This window comes from Podarcis muralis, chromosome 7 (assembly GCF_964188315.1).
Source record: "Podarcis muralis chromosome 7, rPodMur119.hap1.1, whole genome shotgun sequence".
Lineage (NCBI taxonomy): Eukaryota > Metazoa > Chordata > Lepidosauria > Squamata > Lacertidae > Podarcis > Podarcis muralis.
In genome coordinates this window covers 72,245,005-72,268,206 of record NC_135661.1, presented here as the reverse complement: position 1 = coordinate 72,268,206, position 23,202 = coordinate 72,245,005, and the positions used below count along the sequence as shown (strand labels likewise).

General features: G+C 43.8%; 1 protein-coding gene across 1 annotated transcript; it reads left to right on the top strand.

Annotated features, from left to right (window-relative positions):
• The first annotated feature begins 13,370 nt into the window (after window positions 1-13,370).
• LOC114603576 (trypsin-like) lies at window positions 13,371-22,129 on the top strand. Its single transcript, XM_028742694.2, has 5 exons — window positions 13,371-13,464; window positions 15,080-15,251; window positions 19,112-19,365; window positions 21,462-21,598; window positions 21,889-22,129. The coding sequence occupies exons 1-5, from the start codon at window positions 13,392-13,394 to the stop codon at window positions 22,066-22,068; spliced, it is 816 nt and encodes a 271-aa protein (XP_028598527.2). The 5' UTR covers window positions 13,371-13,391; the 3' UTR covers window positions 22,069-22,129.
• Window positions 22,130-23,202: the final 1,073 nt, after the last annotated feature.

Genomic DNA, 23,202 nt, shown 5'->3' with positions numbered 1-23,202 from the left:
TAGAGAAACAGCATTGCACTTACATATATATATATATATATATATATATATATATATATATGCCAACCCCACAACTCATAGCTATATTATATAAATAGATATAGGTAGATAGGCTGATACCAGGAATGCGGGTGACAAAGCCGATATCTTGCTGAAACACATCACCTACGGTGCTGGGGCTGTGTTTGCAGGGATGCTGCGCCTTCCACATTCTGCCTGCAGGCAGGTCTCTGTGATTCAGATGACTCCATTGGGCGAAGCTGGGTTGAGAGAATTAGAACCAAGGTACTTGCCACCCTGTTATTAGAGCATCTCCAAGCAAGGCCTTTGTGCAGCTTCCATTGCAACACTTTCCTGGCAGCTACCGGCTTATAATACTACGCCCACGCGGCCTCTACAAACCCTTCTTCTTCTTTCTTTCTTTTACACTTGTGGGAGTCGGGGTGTCATCAGGATATGGTTTGGGGGAAACAAGCCCAGGCTCCCACTGAACAGCAGGAGGAACCCCCAATGTAGCACAGCTGGCTCGAAAGATTTGGAAGCAATGGCCAGTAACATATGAAGAAGAGGGGCTTCCCCTAAGATCCTTAAGTCCAGCGTTTGAAATTATCGAACCACACCAATGTACGGGAAGGATGAGTTCAGCACGATGACCCCTCGATGCCCTTGTGGGCGTAGTGTGATTCACAAGAGCAAATGGTTGCAACATGGTGAGGGGGTCCATTTTCGACACACACCCTGCTCACCGGAACGTTTCATGAGTGACTCAGAACCACAAAAATGCTTGCGCTGGAACTGGATTTGCTGCCCTTATCAAATGCAAATGAATGAAGAGATAGCTTGCCACCTCCGCAACGCTCTTAAATGTCCCACTTGAACAGAGCATGATTAACATGCCAGGAAATTCATGCACCTTCCATCACGGGCATCGACAACATCCTATTCTTTAGACTGCCAAAATGGAACTCAGTGACAGCAAAGAGAAAATCAGTGACTCCAAGTCCATTTCGGAGTGCTGTAAGGTGGGAACGTCCATGGTCAGAATGTCTTGGGACAACCTAATATGAGGCGTGCAAATCATAGAATCGTAAAATTGGAGAGTTGGAAAGGACCACAAGGATCACCTTGTCCAACCCCCTGCAATGCAGGAATCTTTTGCCCAAGATGGGGCTTGAACCCACAACCATGAGATTCAGAATCTCATGCAGATGTAACAGAAGTCCCATTTAATAAAATAATAATAATAATAACCCCTTTATGGTCCAGCTGGTTTTCCCAGTAATGATGTATGGAAGTGAGAGCTGGACCATAAAGAAGGCTGATCGCTGAAGAATTGATGCTTTTGAATTATGGTGCTGGAGGAGACTCTTGAGAGTCCCATGGACTGCAAGAAGATCAAACATATCCATTCTGAAGGAAATCAGCCCTGAGTGCTCACTGGAAGGACAGATCCTGAAGCTGAGACTCCAATATTTTGGCCACCTCATGAGAAGAGAAGACTCCCTGGAAAAGACCCTGATGTTGGGAAAGATGGAGGGCACAAGAAGGAGAGGACGACAGAGGACGAGATGGTTGGACAGTGTTCTCAAAGATACAAACATGAGTTTGACCAAACTGCGGGAGGCAGTGAAAGACAGGAGGGCCTGGCGTGCTCTGGTCCATGGGGTCACGAAGAGTCGGACACGACTAAATGACTAAACAACAACAACAATCATAACCTCAGGAAGCCGTGGAAGCTCAGTGAAGAGGGATCTTTAATTGGCCCAACTTCAAACACTTTCCTTTTCCCCCTTGTCAGATTGCAGGTTCCTATTTGCAAAGGAAAATACTAGAGGTGTGCGTTGGTCTGAGTACAAGGGAAATGGGGATGATTTTGGTGACTGTAGCACTAACAGGATGTCTTGAGTTAGATCAGGGACTCCCTAAATTCCTGTGACTCTGTGGACTTAAGTACCCCCCACTAAGAAACGCTGCATTTTGCCATTTAAAATAAAATGACAACTGTATTTTTAAAAAGCAGAACCAGGCTGACTGAGCTTGTGGGGGGAGAGAACGGAAGGAATATTTTGTTTGGACAGATAGGCCTAGCTTTTAATCTCAATGAATTATTTTCTCAGAGTACTCCACAGCGATTTGGGGGAGGGATGTTGCTGTAAATAAGAGTCCTCCCCCCCCCCCGATCACTTTTCTTCTGCCTGGAAAAGCGGGGCGGCGAACTATTGGCATCCTTTAAAATCACTTTCTTAAAAATCAGTACTTCAAGCAGTTTGTTTTCATTCTACTTCTCTTCTTTTGTCTTTTTTTTTTTTTTTGCCTGCAAATTTTATCTGCTTCTGCAAAAATAAAAATGTTACAGCTGTTTTTAGGTTCCCCATTATAGTCAATGGGGAGAATTCCAGAGATCTGATTTGGACCTGCATAACAAGTCAGAATCCAACCAGAAAGATGCATGGCAGATACAAATCAGAACAGGTTGCTTCTCAACACCACAGAATCAGATCCAAGGCAAATGTTGTGGCTGGTGCACACCTCTAGCAAATACGCGCCTGAAAGCCCACAACTGTTCTTAAAACAAGCTTAAAATTTTAACTGGAAAATAGCCAGTAAGAAAAGGGTGAGCTGCCTTGCCTGCCACTTTGCTCAAAATCATTGCCACTGGAGGCTGCTTTTAATTTTTTTAAACAACAACAAGCAGCCCATTGGGTTTTTGTTACATTTATTTGAATCACAATTTTATTTATTTATTTAGTTAGTTTTAATGCCCCAGCTTTCCCCGGGAATTTTGGGGACTGTAGTCATGTCTAACCCAAAACCATCTAGCTCCAAATCACAGTTCCCAGTGCTACCTGGATTAATTCATGACAACTAACACCATTTGCAATCTGAATTAAATCTGATGTGGCCTCAGATTCACATAGGTTGCCAGGAGAATAAATTATGCAGGGTACACAATAGCAAGCAGGTATATATAATCGAGCCCAGCTAAACTGGCACTTGTTTTGAAGCTCCTTTCCTCTCACTGACGTCAAGCGGGATGAATTTGCTGAAATCCAAGTACTTTAGTTTCAAGTAGGGTGTGGATCACCCTGTCATTCTAACAACATGGGGTGGAGGAGTTATGGTGGTTGCTTGAGAATTGTGAGGGGTTGAATCGGTTAATTTGCACTCTGGCTAAGTGATGAATGGGGAAAGAGTTTAGGTAACAGGGCAGGAGTGTCTCATAATTTAAATTCTTCAATTAATTTCCTGGCTTTGTGAAATCCAGATTTCACTCTACTCAGCATTGTGGACGTGCATTACGAACTCTCTTTTCAGTTTGACTAAATTTCTTCTGAAAGTTAAATATAGTTACGAATCTTATAACTAGGCTTGCTGTACATCGGGGAAATTCCTGACACTTCCTGGTTTCCGGGTGTAAAAGTGACGTGGGGGGGGGGCACAGATTTAATTCCTATTAATTCCTGCCCCCCCCCCAAAAAAAAATAGATTCCTTTGTAGTGCAGGCGTGTGTAAAAGTTCCTTGTCATGAAGCAAAAATCTGGAAATCTTACATTTAAAAAATACATTTCCATGCCACCATTTAGTGTATCACCCTACATGTATCTTCAGATAGAGCTTTCAGATCTGTGTATTTATTTATCCTCAGCATAAAATCCAAACTGTGTACTAACCACAAAGTCACATGTGCAGGGCCGGATTTAGATTTGATGAGGCCCTAAGCTGCTGAAGGTAATGGGGCCCTTTATAGGTCCGGGTGTCCTTTTTCAACAACAAATTGTCACTGTTTCTTGTGTTGAATATATGCTATATGGTAATTTATGGACCTAATAGGTATTTTGTCAAAGTAATTGTTGAGAAGTCCATGCAGAATGCAAAGTCCATGCAGAATGCAGGCACCCTATATATAGAAATGAGCAAACCAGTGATATTTTAGGGAGCAGGCTAGCAGACGGGGCCCATTACTTACATCATCAGAGCTTACACAACACAAAACACTGTTGCTGTATGTAGGTTTTATTTCATTTGTTTTTCTCTTATATTTTGGAAATGTACATCCAGGGTTTTTTTCCCTTTAAATTTTTTGAGAGCCCCACAAGAGAGTGTGGCACAAGGAGAAGGAGATGACAGAGGACTAGCTGGTTGGACAGTGTTCTCAAAGCTACCAGCATGAGTTTGAACAAACTGCGGGAGGCAGTGAAAGACAGGAGGGCCTGGCGTGCTCTGGTCCATGGGGTCACGAAGAGTCGGACACGACTAAACGACTAAACAACAACAACAAGAGAGTGTGGCCCTAAGCTATAGCTTGTTTAGCTTATACGTAAATCTGGCACTGTACATGTGGTAGATATGCTCCAGTATTGATAGGAACAGCCAGTGTGGTGGGGCAATGCTGCAGAGCTGCTCTCCCAACAGCTGTGTCACTGCTGTTTACCTGGACAGTTTGGAGGCAGGGCAAGGTGACATCGACCTCAAGGCTGCACAGATGCAGCAGTGCAGCATTGCTGCTAGTCCACCTATGCAATTCCATCCTCAGTGCCAGGCCACCACCTACTTTCCAGGTAAGTAACAGCGATGCTGCTGTAGGGAGGGCGAGCCCTGAGTCACCACCCTATTGCAAATACTGGCTTGATGTCTGCTCAGCTCCCACATGAAAAAGTCTGGCCTAACATTCTGAGCTACACTGGGTGGTTGACTTCAGCTGCCGTTTTTATTTCCCACAATGCCCCTGGTGTAGCATCGCTCGTTGTGGGAAAGAGGGGCATTGTGGGGAATTAAAATGGCAGCTAGACTCTTCCAGCCAGTGTTGCTTCTCGCAACAGCTGAGAGCACTGCTGTTTTTTTGCTGATCGTTGCTTGTCTTGAGCTGCTTCCTCAACTCTCAAGATTCTGATGTCTGTTTATGCTCAGAAACTACTGGTCTTTGTGTTATTTTATGATGCAGGGCCCAGAAGTGGTGCAATAATTGCAAAAGTGTTGATTTAATCTAATCTAACTAACAGTCTTTAATAACATGATCCACAATGCAAGCATGCAATTAAATCCAAGTAAGTGTGGGGGTTTTTTGTAGAAGGATTATTCCTATATTAAAATATAGTTTATTGGCCTTTGTTAATATGATTAGATTAGCTTTTTGTGGTTGCTGCATTTTTTGTTGTTGTTTCAGCTCAAGTGTAATAGCACATCCAGCCGATTCAGAAATTTGCTCTTTTGCACAATCCTGGAGAGAAACAGAGCATTCCCATCCTTGCCATACATTTAAAGCAAGTTTAAAGCACATGGCTTTCCCCAAAGAATTATGGGAAGTGTAGTTTGGTAAGGTGCTGGGAATGGTATCTCTGCGAGTGGCAAACTACAGCTCCCATTATTCCTTGGGGAAAGCAATGTTGTTTAAATGTATAGCGTGAATGTGATTATAGTGGGTTCATTACCATTATGTGAGACATCCTTTGCAACTTGTCTTGATTCTTTTCACACAGCAGTTTGGATGCTAATTCAGTCATCCAGCTTTCCCCTCTTTAAGCAGCACATCTAAGCCCCCTGCCACGACTTAAGCAGCATATCTAAGTTTATATTTTTCCTTTACTGTATTAAAGAACAGCCTCATGAAGTTGTCATAAAAACAGCTGCAAAAGAACTCTGGAGACTGGGAGGTGGGGCGAAGCATGTTGATGATTGTCACATGCACTAGTCAATCAATGCTATCCATAATAGGCTTTTCCCTACAGTGGTACCTCAGGTTAAGTACTTAATTCATTCCGGAGGTGCGTTCTTAACCTGAAACTGTTCTTAACCTGAAGCACTACTTTAGCTAATGGGGCCTCCTGCTGCTGCTGCGCCACCGGAGCACGATTTCTGTTCTCATCCTGAAGCAAAGTTCTTAACCTGAAGCACTATTTCTGGGTTAGCGGAGTCTGTAACCTGAAGCGTATGTAACCTGAAACGTATGTAACCCGAGGTACCACTGTATTCCAATTGATATCCTTTGAAACACATTTGCTTTGAATTGTACCTGCTGAGGTACTGCTTTGCTGCAATAGTGCTAAGGTAAAGGTAAAGGTACCCCTGCCCGTACGGGCCAGTCTTGACAGACTCTAGGGTTGTGCGCCCATCTCACTCAAGAGGCCGGGGGGCCAGCGCTGTCCGCAGACACTTCTGGGTCACGTGGCCAGCGTGACAAGCTGCATCTGGCGAGCCAGAGCCGCACACAGAAACGCCGTTTACCTTCCCGCTAGTAAGCGGTCCCTATTTATCTACTTCCACCCGGGGGTGCTTTCGAACTGCTAGGTTGGCAGGCGCTGGGACCGAGCGGCGGGAGCGCACACCGCCGTGGGGATTTGAACCGCCCACCTTTCGATCGGCAAGCCCTAGGCGCTGAGGCTTTTACCCACAGCGCCACCCGCGTCCCCCACCCGCGTCGCCCCCCGCAATAGTGCTACCTCACAATAAAAGGAAATGGGTAATTAAGCCTTCTGCAGAGCACAGGAACTCATTAATCAAACAACAACAACAACATGCCGTCCATCTGACAGGATTGCCCCAGCCACTCTGGACGGCTCCCAACAAAATATTAAGAAGACAATAAAACATCAAACACTCAAAGCTTCCATATACAGGGCTGCCTTCAGAGGTTGTCTAAAAATCAAACAGTTGTTTATTTCCTTGACATCTGAGGGGAGGGCATTCCACAGGGTGTGCAATTCCTGAAGGCGCAATCCATCAGTAATTCACAGACATATTGAGGCAATTGGAGATGGAGGAAGCTTCTAACGAAAGGCACACGAGCCCTAAAATGCCTCAGTAGTTCTAGGCATGTCCACACGGGATAAGCAGGCACTGCAATTGCAAGGTGGAAATCAGGCCTGAAAAAAGTCACGAGGATGGCCAGGTTACAAAGTGAATGATCCCTGCTGCTGCACTTCCAAAACTTTTTTGACTAATTATATTCAAGATTATATGTAAGGAAAATACATATATTATATTATATTATATTATAGTACATTTAAAAGAATCAAGTGTCATACTGTAGTACATCTTGCAGCATAATATTAGAACATAGAATCATAGAATTGCAGAGTTGGAAGGGACCCTCAGGGTCATCTAGTCCAGCCCCTTGCAATGCAGGAATCTCCGCTAAAGCATCCATGACAGATGGCCATCCAACCTCTGTTAAAAAATCTCCAAAGAAGGATAGTCCACCACCTCTCACTGCTGAACAGCTCTTACTGTCAGAAAGTTTTCCCGCAAGTTTAGTCAGAATCACCTTTCTTGCAACTCGAAGCCATTGGTTCGAGTCCTACGCTCCGGAGCAGGAGAAAACAAACATGCTCCCTCCTCCATGTGACAGCCCTTCAGATATTTGAAGATGGCTATCATATCCCCTCTCAGTCTCCTCTTTTCCAGGCTAAACATACACAGTTCCTTCAACCATTCCCCATAAGGCTTAGTTTCCAGACCCTTGATCATCATCCTCTGCACGCTTTCCAGCTTGTCAACATCCTTCTTAAATTGTGGTGCCCAGAACTGGACACAGTATTCCAAGCGTGGTCTGACTAAGGCAGAAGAGAGTGGGACTGTTATTTCCCTTGATCTGGACACTATACTTCTGTTGATGCAGCCTAGAATAGCATTAGCTTTTTTTGCTGCTGCATCACACTGTTGACTCATGTGAAGCTTGTGGTTCACCAAGACCCCTAGATCTTTTTCACATGAACTGCTAGTAAGCCAGGTGTCCCCCATCCTATATTTGTGCATCTGGTTCTTCCTGCCTAAGTGCAGAATCTTACATTTGTCCCTATTGACATTCATTTTGTTAGCTTGTGCCCAGTTCTCCAATCTATTAAGATCATTTTGAATTCTGATTCTCTCTTCTGAGGCATTAGCTACCCCTCCCAGTTTATGAGCATCCCCTCAATTCCTTCATCCAAGTCATTTATAAAGATGTTGAACAACAACGGGCCCAGGACAGAACCCTGCGGCACCCCACTTGTCACTTTTTTCTTAGTGATATACGTGGTACTTCCCCCTCCCCTTTTATCTTCCCCTCCAACCCTGTCAAATGCATTATTTATCAGTTTTGGTTTCTATTTTTTGCAATCATAAGTACAGTTCTCCACATTGGTCAGTGAACTCTGTAAAAAAAACCTTCTCAAGAAAATTTGACAGCATTATTTAGTGTATTCTTCCTACTGTACACATTTTTTTTACAAGCGATTCCGCCTAATATATTTTCCATGTTATTTTCACTGATATACACATTGTTAAATTTACCCTAGTATATGCATTTTCGTAACACTTTTCTTGGCTGGAGAAGTGCATTGCAAAATTTGGGAAAACGTGAATTTCAAAGGATGACTGTGCTTTGGTTCACATGTTGCTACAGGAAGTACAAATTAAGCAGATTCATCTTTAAATGTGAACTGAACTGAATTTCCCCCCCATCCTTAGCTGAAAGACAGTGACTGGCCCAAAATGCTAGTGGGGACACTCTCTCTCTCTCTCTCTCTCTCTCTCTATATATATATATATATATATATAAAACACAGGTGTGGAAGTGTGGGGAACTGAATTTAAGATTAGAAGAATGAGAAACCGAGAGAAATCAAAATGGGCAGACTTGCCCATCCCCAGTTGAGGATAATTTTATTATGCTAGCACGGGGATGTAGAATCTGCAGGAGATAAATCTTTCAAATAAATACATTAGCTGTGGCATGCAGAAATCTGAGAAGGCAAGCCAGATTTACAGACAGGGAGAGGAAAATAATACTGCCTTACCTTGCTGGATTTTTGTCAGATGTACTGAGATAAATTCCCACAGCCCACATAACACTGTGCGCGTCATCTATAGGACCCCAAAGCAGATGTGCATGGCTGTGGGCTGCAATACTATGTGCTGCATGGTTCATCCAGGGGAAAGATCGTCATTCTCATGCAGATGTTATACGCCACCTAACAACTGAAAACACCCGGATCCTGGCTCTTCTTTCTACTTTCTACTTTCCCCATTAAAATGTGTATTTATCTTTTTATCCGTTTCATAAAATTTATACACTGCTTGATTGCGAAATAAACTCAAAACAGTTTACAAAAAAGGTTTTTAAAAAAATTCCAGTAAGAAAAATTAATAGCAGTTATCTGAGACTTTAAGAAAGTTTAAAAACCAACGGACTGAAAAACAGATTAAAACTCGCATCAGCTTCCTAAACACCTTTCTACAGCATCAGCAGGAAACATTCGTGTGACTGTCAAGGCAAGCTAGCCTCCATTGTTTCCTGCTGTGCTCTGGTTGCCTATGGAATTCACACAACCACGAGATGTTACAACGGTCATCATGTTAGATGCCTTCAGATGCCTAGATTTTTTAAAAAAAACCACCTCCCCATAATAACGAAGGCGGTGGCTTCTGTGATGGTCACCTTAGCTCTTCTGCATCGCCAAGACCAGGATGAGAAGAAAGTACTTGGCAGGGCAGGATAGCATCACAGCAGGGAGATGTGGGCAACTATATATACTGCGCAAAGGGTGGAACAAATTGTGAACTGGAGGCAGACCTTTTTGGAGATCTTTCTCTCCGGGTGGCCTGATTCCAAGCAGTGCTAGAAAAGGAGCCTGACAACGGTTGCAGGTGCTTTGGAGATCCCAGTACACAAAACAGAAGGAGCAGGATTGCTCTGATAGTTGCGCATGGTAAGGAGCCCAAGGGAGTTGCCCTCCTTGTCTAAACATGTGTGATGGATAAACACAGGGCGATTGATCAAGGGAAGATGGGCAGATAAGCCACATTTGACTCATAGCCCAGGCAGCAGCGGCAGCAACCGCAGACGCATCTTCTTACTGCCGAATCTCTGCGGCTGCAAGTGCTTCTTTCCTCCCAGGACCTGCAGGTGACTATGCCTTTGTGTGAGTGAGGTGAGGAGCTGGGGGAAAACCCAAAGGCAGCAAGGCGAACGGTTAAGGGCCCCGTCCAGGCCAGTGCTTTCTTGCGGGTGTATTTTGAGACATGTTCTTGACACAACCGTAGTGCATTAGTAGTGGGTTTATTCTGCTTTTATTCTTTATTCTGAGATGCTTCCCCAATGCCACCATATCATTATTGCTATCTGGAGGGGGCATAGTGGAACAAAAGTGGGTTCAGGGGCATTTTCTCTCTTGGATTCCGTCCCCTGTTCTACAAAAAGAAAAACTCCTGCAGTTTAGAGAGAATAATACTGTTTGAGAAATTCAAGCATTCAAAACATTTGCTGTAATTTCACACTGAGAAATGAATTATCGCTTGGAATAATCCCAAATAACACACACACACACTGTAAGACGGCAACTTGTGTGCATTTAACTTTACACACACAGCGAAAAAGGCGGGGAGGTTGGAAGGGGGCAGGGTTCTGGGAAAAATGACTTTGAACCCAATGGGCTTTGACCATAAGCGATTTTGGCTTTATGGCCAATGGCTGGAACGTAATGCCTGCGTAAGGTGCAGTCTTACTGTGTATAAAATCTTGCTCTTCGCTTAAAAGAGGGTAGAGCAGTCAGGAAAGGTCAACCTGATAGTTAGAGATAATGCAGGACTTTCAAATGCATATTTCTGCTATTTGTATAACCGAGGCTGCTGCATAGATGGAAGTGCATCTCTGACAGATAAAATAAAATCAGCATTTTTTATGGGTTTCTGCCAAAAGATTTGACATATCCCTTTACTGCAATTTCAAATGATATATTTGGAATAGAGCTGTGCCAAAAATGTCCCCCCCCCCAAAAAAAAAAATCAACCATTTGCCAGGGCAGGAGACGAAACTCTTCTGAAAAGTTGTGGTGGATGAGGGGGGAGAGATGTAGCTGAAATATTGAGGAGAAGGTTGTTTCTTACTATACTTAATCTTAGGATATTTCCCCTTGTTGTTTTTTTTAACTTTCAGATTTATAGTTAGGTGTAGGCAGGTTGGCATGACATGGCCAGAACGCCTTGGAGGGCCTAATTAATCCCACAAGCCGTAGATTCCCTCATGTGAACCTGCTTGGATTTTGAGATATTCAGGGGAATCTTTGCTCTCAGTCCTGACGCCCTCTCAGGTATGACTGGAAGGGAAGCGGGAAGTGGCTTTCTCGGTAGCTGCACCCAAACTTGGGAATTCCCACCCTAGATAAGTCAGACTGGCTCCCTCCTTGTTGTCCTTCCACTGGCAAGTGAAGACCTTATTTCAACAGGCTTTGGAGAATGGACTGCTTTTCATGAAAGAGCTGGTTCTGTGCTGTCTTTATTGTAAAGATCTGTATGTTTTTAATAGATATGCTTCATTCTTTTTTAAAAATATATTGTTCCCCTATCCCCATATTTTTAGCTGTTTTTCTTTTATTTGTAAACTGCCTCTAGTACCTGTCAGAGAAAAAGGCAGGGTATAAATAGATATAATTTAAAGAAATAGCCTTTGCCACTCAAAGCTGAGGGAAGTTCTTTTTGCAGCCACTTTCCAGAGGCACTTCATGGGATATCTGGGAGTTATAGCATGTTGCATCGCTTTGTGTCGCTCCCAAGGCATTTTGGGGTTTGTGGTCAGTGGAAAGCGCTGCCAGGCTCTCCCAACAGCTTCCTGTCCACTGCAGAAGGGACAAATCACCTCCCGAAATGTTTCATGGGGAAATGTGCCCCTCCCATTTTTCACAGGGAGGCGCAAAATTTCTGTTTGAAAAGAGAAGGTATTTCATCTCAGCTTTGCTTTGGAGATGAATCCTCTTTTCTGCTTCCAGCATTTTGATATTTATAAGACTGACCTCAACCCACCCACGATCCCGACCCCTTGCTTTGAGTTTTCCCTGTTTGTAGTTAATGTCTTCTTCCTTTCTTTTCTGTGTGGGCCTTTCTGGAAATCGTGTTTGACTCATCAGCTGTCACTCAACGGGTCTCACTAGCACTTCCATGGTGTGGGGCTCTTAGGCTGGTATTCAAAGCTGGTCCTACTCAGAGCAGACCCGCTGGTGTTAATGAACCTAGGCTCATTCGTTTTCCTTGGGTCTGCTCTTGAGTAGGGCTGCAGTGACTACAGTCCTTAAATGTCCTGCCCTGTAATCTTTAATTCAGCTGCTGAGAAAGAGTGATTAAAAAAAAAATGTTTTCAGGGTTTGCAAGTGTTCCCTTCCGATCTTTCTTTCTTTCTTTCTTTCTTTTTGAGGTGGCCAGGGGGTCTCATTGTTCAGAGGGCAAACACAGAGCCAGATGTGGTTTGGCTCAATAGTCGGTGGCTCCTCCTCCTGCTGCTGCCACCGCTGGCTGGGGGCAACTTCTTCCATCTTTTCCTTGCACATCAGGAAGAGCAGGAGGACGGAGGTTGCCAGCCACTGGGACCTCGCTGCCACCACGTTCGGTTCCACACACCCTGGCTTTGCACCTCAGGACATCGTGTGATGTCATGCACGTGACATCAGGACGTCGTGTCAGGCCCCCGCAGTGTTTTTGAGAAGTTGACGCCTCTGCATCCTACATTTCTTCCATTATGAAACCCAGTGAAGCATAGATGTGTTTCCCAAGCACTGTTCAGACCCAGACCCAACTAGCTTTTCTGCAAGGTTGTGACCTCATGTATGGGGTGTGGGTCTTTCCTGGTTTTTACCCACCAAATGCTGTGTGTTGTTTCTTGTTTTTAGCAGTGGAACACGTCTCTCCCAGTCGGAAAGAAACCTTGACGCACTTCTGACAGAAGGCTAGTCCTACTCCTTTGCATTATGTTGGGATGGGGTTGCAGAGCCATTACCGCAGCACCCCATTGAAGGCAGTAGTGCTACTTCAGTAGCAGCAATGGGAAAAGCTATTAGGGTGGTCTTTAAAGGCCCCCTGCCTCTGTCCCCTCTTTCTCCCCAAATTCAGATGTGTGAATTGATGCTCACACTTTGTAATTAGTGCCTTGCTCTGGAGCATAGTGATGATAAGATAACTGGATTGAAGCCAAAGAATTCAGATATAATGCAAGCAATTCAATTTAGCTGGGTTGTAGATCAGACTGTGTTTACCTGGTAGTGTTGACGTTCTTTTGTATTTAAGCCAAGACAGCTGCAAAGTCATGGGGGCCCAGAAGTTGCTAGAATCATTCAGCTTGCCATTCGGAAGCATGGCAAAATCACCTTCACCTCAGTCTCTGCTGGAGGACAGCTCAGACTGGCATAGTAAGGACCATGCCAGGACCAAGGGTCGCAGCCAAGAGCCAAGAGTTTCCTTCCTCCTGATTCCAGGGGCTGATCATCAGCAGGCTGGTTGTGTGGGCGGGTGCAGAACCCACATAACTGGATCCTTCTGCTTCTAGACAATGTCAAGGAAGGTGGGGCCAGCTTGGATTTAAGGGTGATGAATTCGGTGACAATAAACTGCTTTCGATCCAACAGCACCGCCAACAACAAGGCAGACACATGCAGGTGGCATCTACTCCCTGCAGGGCCATGAGGCTTCTGGCGATGGTGGTTCTTCTGCTGACTCTTACAGGTAGGGAAGTATCACCTGGGCTGAAAGTATGGCTTGAAGATCAGGGGTCAGTGCATGTCCTTCCTTCAGATTGCCAAAAGTGGTCCTGAGGAAATAGGAGAATCTCATGCTTTCTGCAGCCAAGCACCGCCGCTGGTGCCCCTCTGTAGAGCACCCTCCTTTGTCCTTCTTACCTGGCATGCATTATCGTTTGCTTGTTTGTTAGGCACCAGGCAAAGAAGACCTTTTTGTTCTCCCAAGTTCTCTCCCACATCACTTTTAGTTCTTTTACAACCTTCTAAAGGCTGCTGGACTCCAACTTCCATCAGCCCCAGCCTAGTCAATGACTGGGAATGATGGGAGTTGTAGTTCATCAACATCTGGAGGGTGGCCAGTTCCTCATCCCTATTTTATATCTTTGCACTTACCGTAATTATTATCTTCATTTGCTTTAAATTTGTTTTTAATTGCTGTGCTTGCATTGGCTTTAGCTGTTTAGAGTTTTAAAAAAATAATTGTTTTTTGGAGGGTGTTATCATGTAAACTTTGCATTGTATTTTGTCATCAACCCAGATGATGATGATTAATACCCCAGCCACTCTGGGCAGCTCCCAGCAGAATAGTAAAAACATGATAAAACATTAAAAACCTCCCTATACAGGGCTGCTTTCAGATGTCTTCTAAAAGTTATGTAATTACTCATCTCCTTAACATCAGATGAGAGGGCATTTCACAGGGCGGGTGCCACAACCAAGAAGGCCCTCTGCCTGGTTCCTTGTAACTTTGCTTCTCGCAGTGAGGGAACCACCAGAAAGCCCTCAGAGGAGGGCCTCAGTATCCAGGCTGAGCAAACTCGGGGCTCATCCAGACTTCATTTTCTGCCGCATTTCTAGGCACAGGTTCGAGCTTTAAAGCTCCTTCTCCAAGCACTTTTTTTCTTTTGCCCCAGTGTTTCCCCTGTGAAAATCCGCTGTTTACAGCTGAATCAGACCAAATTGCTGTTAGTTCCAATTCAGCTTTAAGGAGCAGGTTTTCCCAGGGAAAACAGCGTTGCAAAAAATAAAAGTGGTTGGACTTTGAGCTTTAAGGTGCATATCTGTGCTTAGCAAACATGAGGCAAAACGGGCATGTGGATGAGCCTTTATGGTTATGAAGGCGGTATTCCATAAATGTAATAGATAAATAGATTCTGAAGCACTGCCATAGGATTTCTATACATTCATGTGGGCCAGGGATCAGGGACTTCAAACCTGGTGACTCTGTGTAGTTTATCCAAGCCCTGTCCCTCTTGCTAACCCTGCTCCTGGAGGGCTTTTGGCTGACCTGGTTGTGTCCTTGCTTGCCCGGATGAAGAGAAGCATGCATAGAGGGAAGTGCAGAAACAGCTGGAAAAATTGCCCTCTACACAAGGCACGGAGTCACATCTGTAACTCCACCCACTTTCACCTTTGGCCCCAACCACCAGCAGTATAATGGCATACATGGAAGGCTGCCCATGGCAGACCTCAGGCTGAAAGAGTTTTCTCCCTCTTTTAACTAGGCTGGGCTGGTGGCTGGGATCCTTGCCGCTTAGCCACTATGACATCGCTAAGTATGGTGGAAGCTATCTCTCACCTTGGCTGGTTTTCCTCCGCAGCGTCTGCGCAGGATGAGTCGCGGATCATCGGGGGCCAAGACTGCGCCCTAGGTGAACAGCGCTACCAGGTTGTCCTCTCCAATAGCAAGAGAAATGGGCCAGATATTCTGTGCGGAGGCGTTCTGATAGACAAGTACTGGGTTCTTACCGCTGCTCACTGTAACCAACAGGGGTAAGGAAACTCAAGATTGCTGATCATGGGAGAAGTGGTTTTAATGTTGCATTGTAGCCAATGTTGCAGAAATGGAAGGTGTATCTTGCAGCGGAGCTTTCTGTTCACTTCCTTCGCTCCACAACCCTCTTAATTCCTGCAGTACCATACAACTCAGCCCACAATGTTCTCCTGTTCTTATTATTAAATAGGTATCAGACTGCGACCTGAGATGTCTAGGAAGTTTGCAGGTAGACAATCCTGTAAATACACAAAATCTAACCCAGCCACCCCCAAAAAATAATTATCCAAAGGATCTTGGTTGACCTTTTCCCATTATTGGTTTCCCACACAAACGCAAACACAGCAGGTATTGCTCCAGAAGCCATCTTGTGGTTGTAAAATGAAACAGTGGGACTTTCAGAGCTTTAATCTCAGATACTAATGAGTGAGTGGGAAGGGGAATGGTTTTTAGGTGCGTGTGACACTCCAGTGGTCTCAGATCTTGGCTGCATTTGGACGGTCGTGCCTTAGGAACCTTTCAATGAAATGTGAAAATATCCAGTCAAACCATAGTTTCCTGTGTTGCCCAAACCAAGAAACTATGCAGCAAGCTGGGATATTAAACAACAGTTTAATATCCTGGCTTGAACAAAAGCTCTTAAGTATAGAATTCTGCTTTGAATTAAAAGGAAATCATGTTTAATTGGTGGCTTCTGGATGCTATGAAGAGAAGAGCGAGGGGGCCGCATTGCTTTCCTTTTTTTTTTTTTTTTTTTTTACACCTCAGCCTATTAAAATTAGATTAAATGTGGCTGCTGTTATCCTATATGCCTGGAATTAAGTTCTATTGAAGTAAATAGGCCTTCTTTCTGGTGCATTGGGGCAGGTGACAAAACCACCTCATCCTCCAACCAGGTACAAGATTGAAGGTTTGATATGGGATCCACTGTTCCACCCAGACTAACCCCCTAAATTGTCTAAACTCATAACAATGTATATAAAAAGATTTATAGGCCGCTTAATGACAAAACTCTCTAAGAAAAGTATAAAAACAACAACAACAAAGTATACACACAATAAGACAAGTAAAAACAAAGATGACTATGAGAAACATAGATGACTAAATTACATGCCTGAGTAGGCTTGTTAAAATACAAAAGGTGTTGGCTACAATGTAACCAGGGTGTGCATGCACATATATACATATACATATATATATATATATATATATATTCTATTATTTAATGTGGATAGTAGCTTCCTGTAACTATTAATTGTTCATACTGTTAGGTTGTTCTTGGTAAAATAGAAAGGAGAATTCCCTGGATGCCTAGATCCAGGTTTGGGGCAAGTAATCTTTGATGAGAGGGCCCCAGCAGAGATTTAAAATAACAAAATATGCGGCAAAGCAAAGCATGGAAATGTAGACTGTTAAGACTTTAAAAATATCCCCTTCTATGTTTCTTCCAAAGCTCCCAACTTCCCTTAGTATAGAAAGAAATCACACATTTGGTAAGTTTAAAATTGTTTACTTACAAACTGTTCAAAGGTCAGATTCATGAGTTTGTCTACACAGCAGCAAGAAAAGACAGGCAGCAAACTTTAGGCTAGTTTCAAAGTGGTAAATGTTTCTAAGTTATTTGTATAGAAACACAAAGATGGCTTACTAAGGCTGTGTGGTCTAAACTTGCAACGTCCAGCTTAAACATCCTTACTGGTAGGTTCACATGGTGGAAAGTGGGAGAACAAAGAGTTTGGTAATCTGTGCTTCCAAGGTGAGGGGGAGCAACCTAGCTAAGCCTGTCAGGACAACTTACTCTATGGTCTTAACCCCTTCATGTATTAAGCATGTTGGTTATATGAGGCTGATTTATCCCACACACGTGATGTTTTCCTCCCAATCACTATCTTCTCATACCTTCCCCTCCCTCAATCCAGATTTTTCATAACAGGGATGCTCTGAAAAGGGGAAGATAAGGAGATCTGGACAGAGGGAAGGGGAAGTGTGGGGAGGCAGTGATTTGGAGGAAAACATAATGTGGACAATGGAGGATTAATGGAGGTACAGGAAGCTTGCTTATACACTTCAAACAGTATGAATGAGACTAAATACAAAGAACAGCTGTACTTGGCATTGATTTATTGGGATCAGTGGATAGTTGTAGAATATGCCCTCCTCTATACGAATCTGTCATAAACAAGAGCAGAAATTTGAGAGTGAGAGCATTCACGTCAGAGCGAGGAGGGTCTGTCAATTAACCAGGAAGATGATGCCATCATTCCTGCTCTGAAAAAAATGCCCTTCCTCTTCACCACATTCCTACTCTGCTGCACCTTGGTCAAAAAGGATGATGAGGCATTTGGAAGACAAGTCTTGCAGGAAACGGTTTACAGAAGACCTCACCATGTTTACCTTGGAGAGGGAAGAGGATTACAGTTTCCTAAGACGCTACCATAAAGGGAGGGTGACTGTTTTAGCCTTTTAGCTGGTTACCCACAAGGAGACAAGGAGTCTTGGCGCCATCCCTTCTTCTCTTATTGCCTCACTGGAGGGCCTTCCATGAGTCAGTGTTGTTTAGTGCTCAGATACTTCATGCATACGTAGTCATCAGGTAATCTGGACAGAGCAGTAATCAGAGCAGTAATCTTGCAGATCATCTTGTAAACTGAGCAATTTTTTTAAAAAAAGTTGCTTACTCATGGAAATGACTCAAATCAACTTATAAACACACTTCTCATGAGCCTGCCGCAACAGCAACAGCGGTCCAAGGAAGAAGGATCCAGAAACCTTCTCACTTAACAAACATCCTTAAAAAGCACTTGTCTTCCTGTCCCCATGGAAAATGTATCCTTATAGTTTCACTTTTTTAAAAAAAGTGACTCTCATTAGGTTTTTCAGTAATGAAGTCTGAAGTTCCACTTTATTCATTATTATTATTATTATTGATTTGTTAAATTTACATTCTGCTTTTCCTTCAAGGATCTTTATTTTATCCTCACAACAATTCAGTGAGGTTGTTTGGCAGAGAGACACTTCGCTTCATGGCTGATTTGGGATTTGAAACCTGTAAATGCCACACCAGGCTTGTGCTACCTATAGATAAATCTATCTATTTCTCTATCCCATGGGAGAGGAGGGGAAGAAGGTGTAGTAGTGAAACACTGGTACTGAACACATTACTTTGTGGGAGAACTGTATTGCAAAATCTGGAGGAAAAGGAATTTTGAGGGATGACTCTGTTTTGGTTCGGTGCGTTGTTTCAAGAACTACGAATCAAGTCGATTTGCCTTTAAATGTGAACTAAACCAAACATGCCCACATTTCATTAGATGCCAGGAGTGGACACCCACCCTTCTTCCCATTCTGAGCAGAGGAGAAGTGCAAAGAGTTTAACTCTGTGAGCAAGAGGCCACCATTTTGTGTTATGCTACACACCCGCACGGCAGCCATTTTCTAACTGGCACTAGATTATCTCCAAGGTCTCTTCCAGCTCTGATTATGGGGTGTTATGGAAAGGTCAAGTGATTATCCCATTATTGTGGTTGAAATGCTTCCTCTCAGAAGTTCAGTGCCCTGTGATTTAAATTTTCATGGAGAACAGGCCTACTCCTCTCTGTGGCATAGCTGTCAATGTTTTCCTTTTTTAAAGGGAAATTCCCTTATTCTGAATAGGATTCCTCGCAAGAAAAGGGAAAAGTTGACAGCTATGCTCCGTGGCTGGCCACGTCTACAAGCTGTGGCTTCTCTGGGAGACAGGACGGAGGTCTAGATGGGTCTTTGGAATGGTAGCAGGATTCTTCTTAGATTTATGTTCTTACGGCTTTTCTTTCTTTTCTTTTTCTCCTCCCCCTCTCCTTCCTGTTCTCATCCTATGCAGGGTCATCCACACAAGGATGGGTGATCACAGCCTCAGGGCAAACGAGGGCTCGGAGCAGTGCATCACATCTGCACAGAAATTCCCACACCCCAACTACAATCCCACCACACATGACAGCGACATCATGTTGATACGACTGAGCAATCCCGCCTTCATCAATGAATATGTCAGGCCTATTCAGCTGGCTACCCAATGTGTTCAGCCTAACACTCGGTGCCAGGTGTCAGGCTGGGGGACCACGACAACCCCTCAATGTACAGTAGATAATTTTCAATACATACCAGGGGCATAGATGTGGTGGGGGTAGAGCTGATGGCCGCAGCCTGCTCATGCAGTCTCCATCGCCACATTTTCCACCTGCACAAAGCATTATACCTCCCCACTATTTCTCATTCATATTTTCTCTCTGCCTTTTACGCAGCTTTTAAGTTTTCCCCCTAATTGTCACGCCCTGCCCCAGATCTCCAAGTATTTCAACGTCTGTCACTCAGTTTCCTTTTGTTTCTAAGAATAATCATCAGTTAATCATTGGGGTTCATTAAATGTGTGGAAATTTGCATGTGGGTAGAAAACGAGAGTAAGCAGCATTCTTTATAAATTATGCATGAAGCTGAAGAGGTATTCTCCTAATAGGGGGATTCCCTCTTGAGAGCATTCCATCCTACAATTGTCTCTTAAGATGCATTCCATCTAGAGAGAAAAAGTATTCTTTTCCAGGAGTCCTCTTTAAAAGAGGAGGCATCCATTCTGTGATTCCCTCTTAAGCTGATGAGGCATTCTTACCTATGTGAAAGTAAAGTGTGGTGCCTCTTTTAAGATGGTGGTTGTCATCTGCAGGTTTTTTTTAATTAATATGTGTAGTTTTTTAAAAATGAAAAATATGCTGGGTGGTTTTTTGTGGGTTGTTTTTTTTGTAAATTAAACTTTTTCTTCATTGAGTAAACTAATGGATCAATTAGCCACAATGCTAATTATTTCCCTTTCATATCTTCTGCTATAGCTATTCTCTCATATTTCAGAGCGCTTCCAGTCATGAAGGGGTGATTTCAGTGCTGTTAAGAGTCCAGATTCAAATTTACGCAATGCAAAAAATCCTTCTTGGTGTGAGGCTCTGATTTGCTTTGCTTCCCAATTTCAGTTACCGGTATAGTTTTTGAGAGTCATCAAAGTCTCCAACTAAGTACCCTCTGGCTCTTGACGTTATCAGTCATCTGCCCTAGGTATGCAGCAGAACAAAGAGAACCAATATCCTGACTGATCTTCAGAAGAGAATGCCAGCATTCTCTTTTAGGGAAATTGCAAATATATATTTGAGGATCAAATTTGCATGCCCTGTGTAGCCCCTGCAAAATGGGTTGTGTTCAATGTTAGTCCTACACAGAGTAGACCCACTGATATTAATGGCCATGACGAACTTCGGTTCATTAATTTTGATGGGTCCAGTCTAAGTAGAAATTGGTTGGATGCAGTCCAATGTGTTTATTTACCTGTATACAGGTAGGTGGAGCTTCAACATTAAACTACCAAAACAAAAAAATTCCTTCCAGTAGCACCTTAAAGACCAACTAAGTTAGTTCTTGGTATGAGCTTTCGTGTGCATGCACACTTCTTCAGATACACACAATCTGAAGAAGTGTGCATGCACACGAACATACACACAATCTGAAGAAGTGTGCATGCACAGTGTGTATCTGAAGAAGTGTGCATGCACAGTGTGTATCTGAAGAAGTGTGCATGCACAGTGTGTATCTGAAGAAGTGTGCATGCACACGAAAGCTCATACCAAGAACTAACTTAGTTGGTCTTTAAGATGCTACTGGAAGGAATTTTTTTGTTTTGACTGTGGCAGACCAACACGGCTACCTATCTGTAACATTAAACTACCAAGTACACCAAACGTCCAAAGGTTCACTGCTCCAGATCTCCTGGCCTGCATCTATTTATTTGTTTGTTTGAAGTTAACAGAACACGACGACTAACAATCAAAACCAACAGTTATTTATATTTTTGAAAGTTGTTTGTTCACTATGCCTCTTGAAATATTATAACCACATTGAACACATTGAGCTCCTGAGATCAAGCAGGTTCTTGCCTGTGTTTGGACACAGTTGGATGCCATCTTGAAACACGGCTGAATCTTTGAAAACTGCATTGATTTCAACCCCTGATTTCAAAACTGCTCTGATTATTTGGTTTCTTACCATTCCCGAGTAATGCCATATAGGAAGCCGATAGTGAAATATAAAATGATCCACGGGTCAACTTAGGCTGGGGCTCATGGTAAAAGTGGTGGCTTTCTCTCCAGTGTCGCCAGCACCTCCATCAAACCATCGGTGTTCTTTGTTTGCAGCAGAGTTTCCTGACATCCTGCAGTGTGCCCAGGTCTACACAATTTCAAACGAAGAGTGCAACCAGGCATACCCCAATGGTATCACGGAAAACATGTTGTGCGCTGGTGTGAGCAGAGGCGGCGTAGACTCCTGCCAGGTGAGAGGCTTTCCCCTATTGGCCAAAACCCCCCACAAAATCATAAAGATGTTTGCCAGAACACTAGTTCAAAGCGGTTTCAGGTGGTCCATACCTGGGCCCTTCAAAATGGCGCACAACGTCATCTTCCACCCCTGGTGCCCACCAAGGCCCCTATTGTTTTGGGGAGGAGAAGCTGAGGGAGTTTTGGCTTTCTTTGTTGTTGTCCTTTTCTCGTTGCTTTATCTTTTGATTCAGGAGTTTGGGATATAAATAGTCTAAATAAGTATGTGAATAATTCTGCTCGGCAGGGCGACTCCGGTGGGCCCCTGGTGTGCAACGGGAAACTCGAAGGCATCGTCTCGTGGGGGATGCAGATCTGCGCACAGTCCGGCAAGCCCGGGGTCTACACAAAAATCTGCCGATTCACCGACTGGATTCAGAGCGTCATACGAAACAACTCAGTCAACCGTGCTGCAGACACTTGTTAGTGCCATGGGGAGATGCTACCGCACCGGGACCTTGATCTCAAAATAAAGATAAGAAAGCCGAGATTTATTGCCATGTTTTACCAGCCATTGGGAGGGGTCGCTATTGTGCTGTGGCACTGCCTCTCCTTGGATTCCCTAGCGCTTTATGTGTGCCTCAAGGTTATTTATGTACAAAAAGGACCCACAACAAAATGTTGCCGTGTATGGAGTGCTCCCTCTTCAGGATTCTAGCCACTTCATCCCATTCCCTCTTTGCCCCAGTTGTGTTGCCCTTAACAGGCAGTTGTCATTCCACACTTACGGAGCATGCTCAGTCCTCAATCAGCTCAGGGTGGCAGTGGGGTTTATCTATTTAAATACGAGTAAGCTACCTTTCTGGACCAAGTTCACACAAGGCAGAGAAGAACATACAAGCATAAAATGACAATGCCGTTATAATAAAACTTTGCCATGAAAACCACACAAAACCCCAAGGATACAATAAAATACAATACAGCCACACAAAACAAGGGTTGCCAACCTTTCAGGGGCCTAGAGGCCCATTTGGAATTTTGAGGAAGTGCCACGGGTATCAGTCACAAAATGGCTGCTGAGGGGGTGTGGGGTAATAATAATAATAATAATAATAATAATAATAATAATAATAATAATTTTATTATTTATACCCCACTCATCTGGTTGGGTTTTCCCAGCCACTCTGGGTGGCTTACAACACATACAAAATTGTAAAACATTAGGCTAAAAACAGAACAAAACTTCACACATTGAAAACTTCCCAAAACAGGATTGCCTTCGGATGTCTTCTAAAAGTCAGATAGTTGTTTATTTCCTTGACAGCTGGTGGGAGGGCGTTCCACAGGGTGGGCGCCACTACCGAGTAGGCCCTCTGTAACCTCACTTGTCGCAGTGAGGGAACCGCCAGAAGGCCCTCAGAGCTGGACCTCAGTGTCTGAGCTGAACGACGGGGGTGGAGACGCTCCTTCAGGTATACTGGGCCAAGGCCGTTTAGGGCTTTGAAGGTCAGCACCAACACTTTGAATTGTGCTTGGAAAAGTACTGGGAGCCAAGGTAGGTCATATATATATATATGTTTTTAACATACAAAATTATAAAACACACCACACAATTTATCAC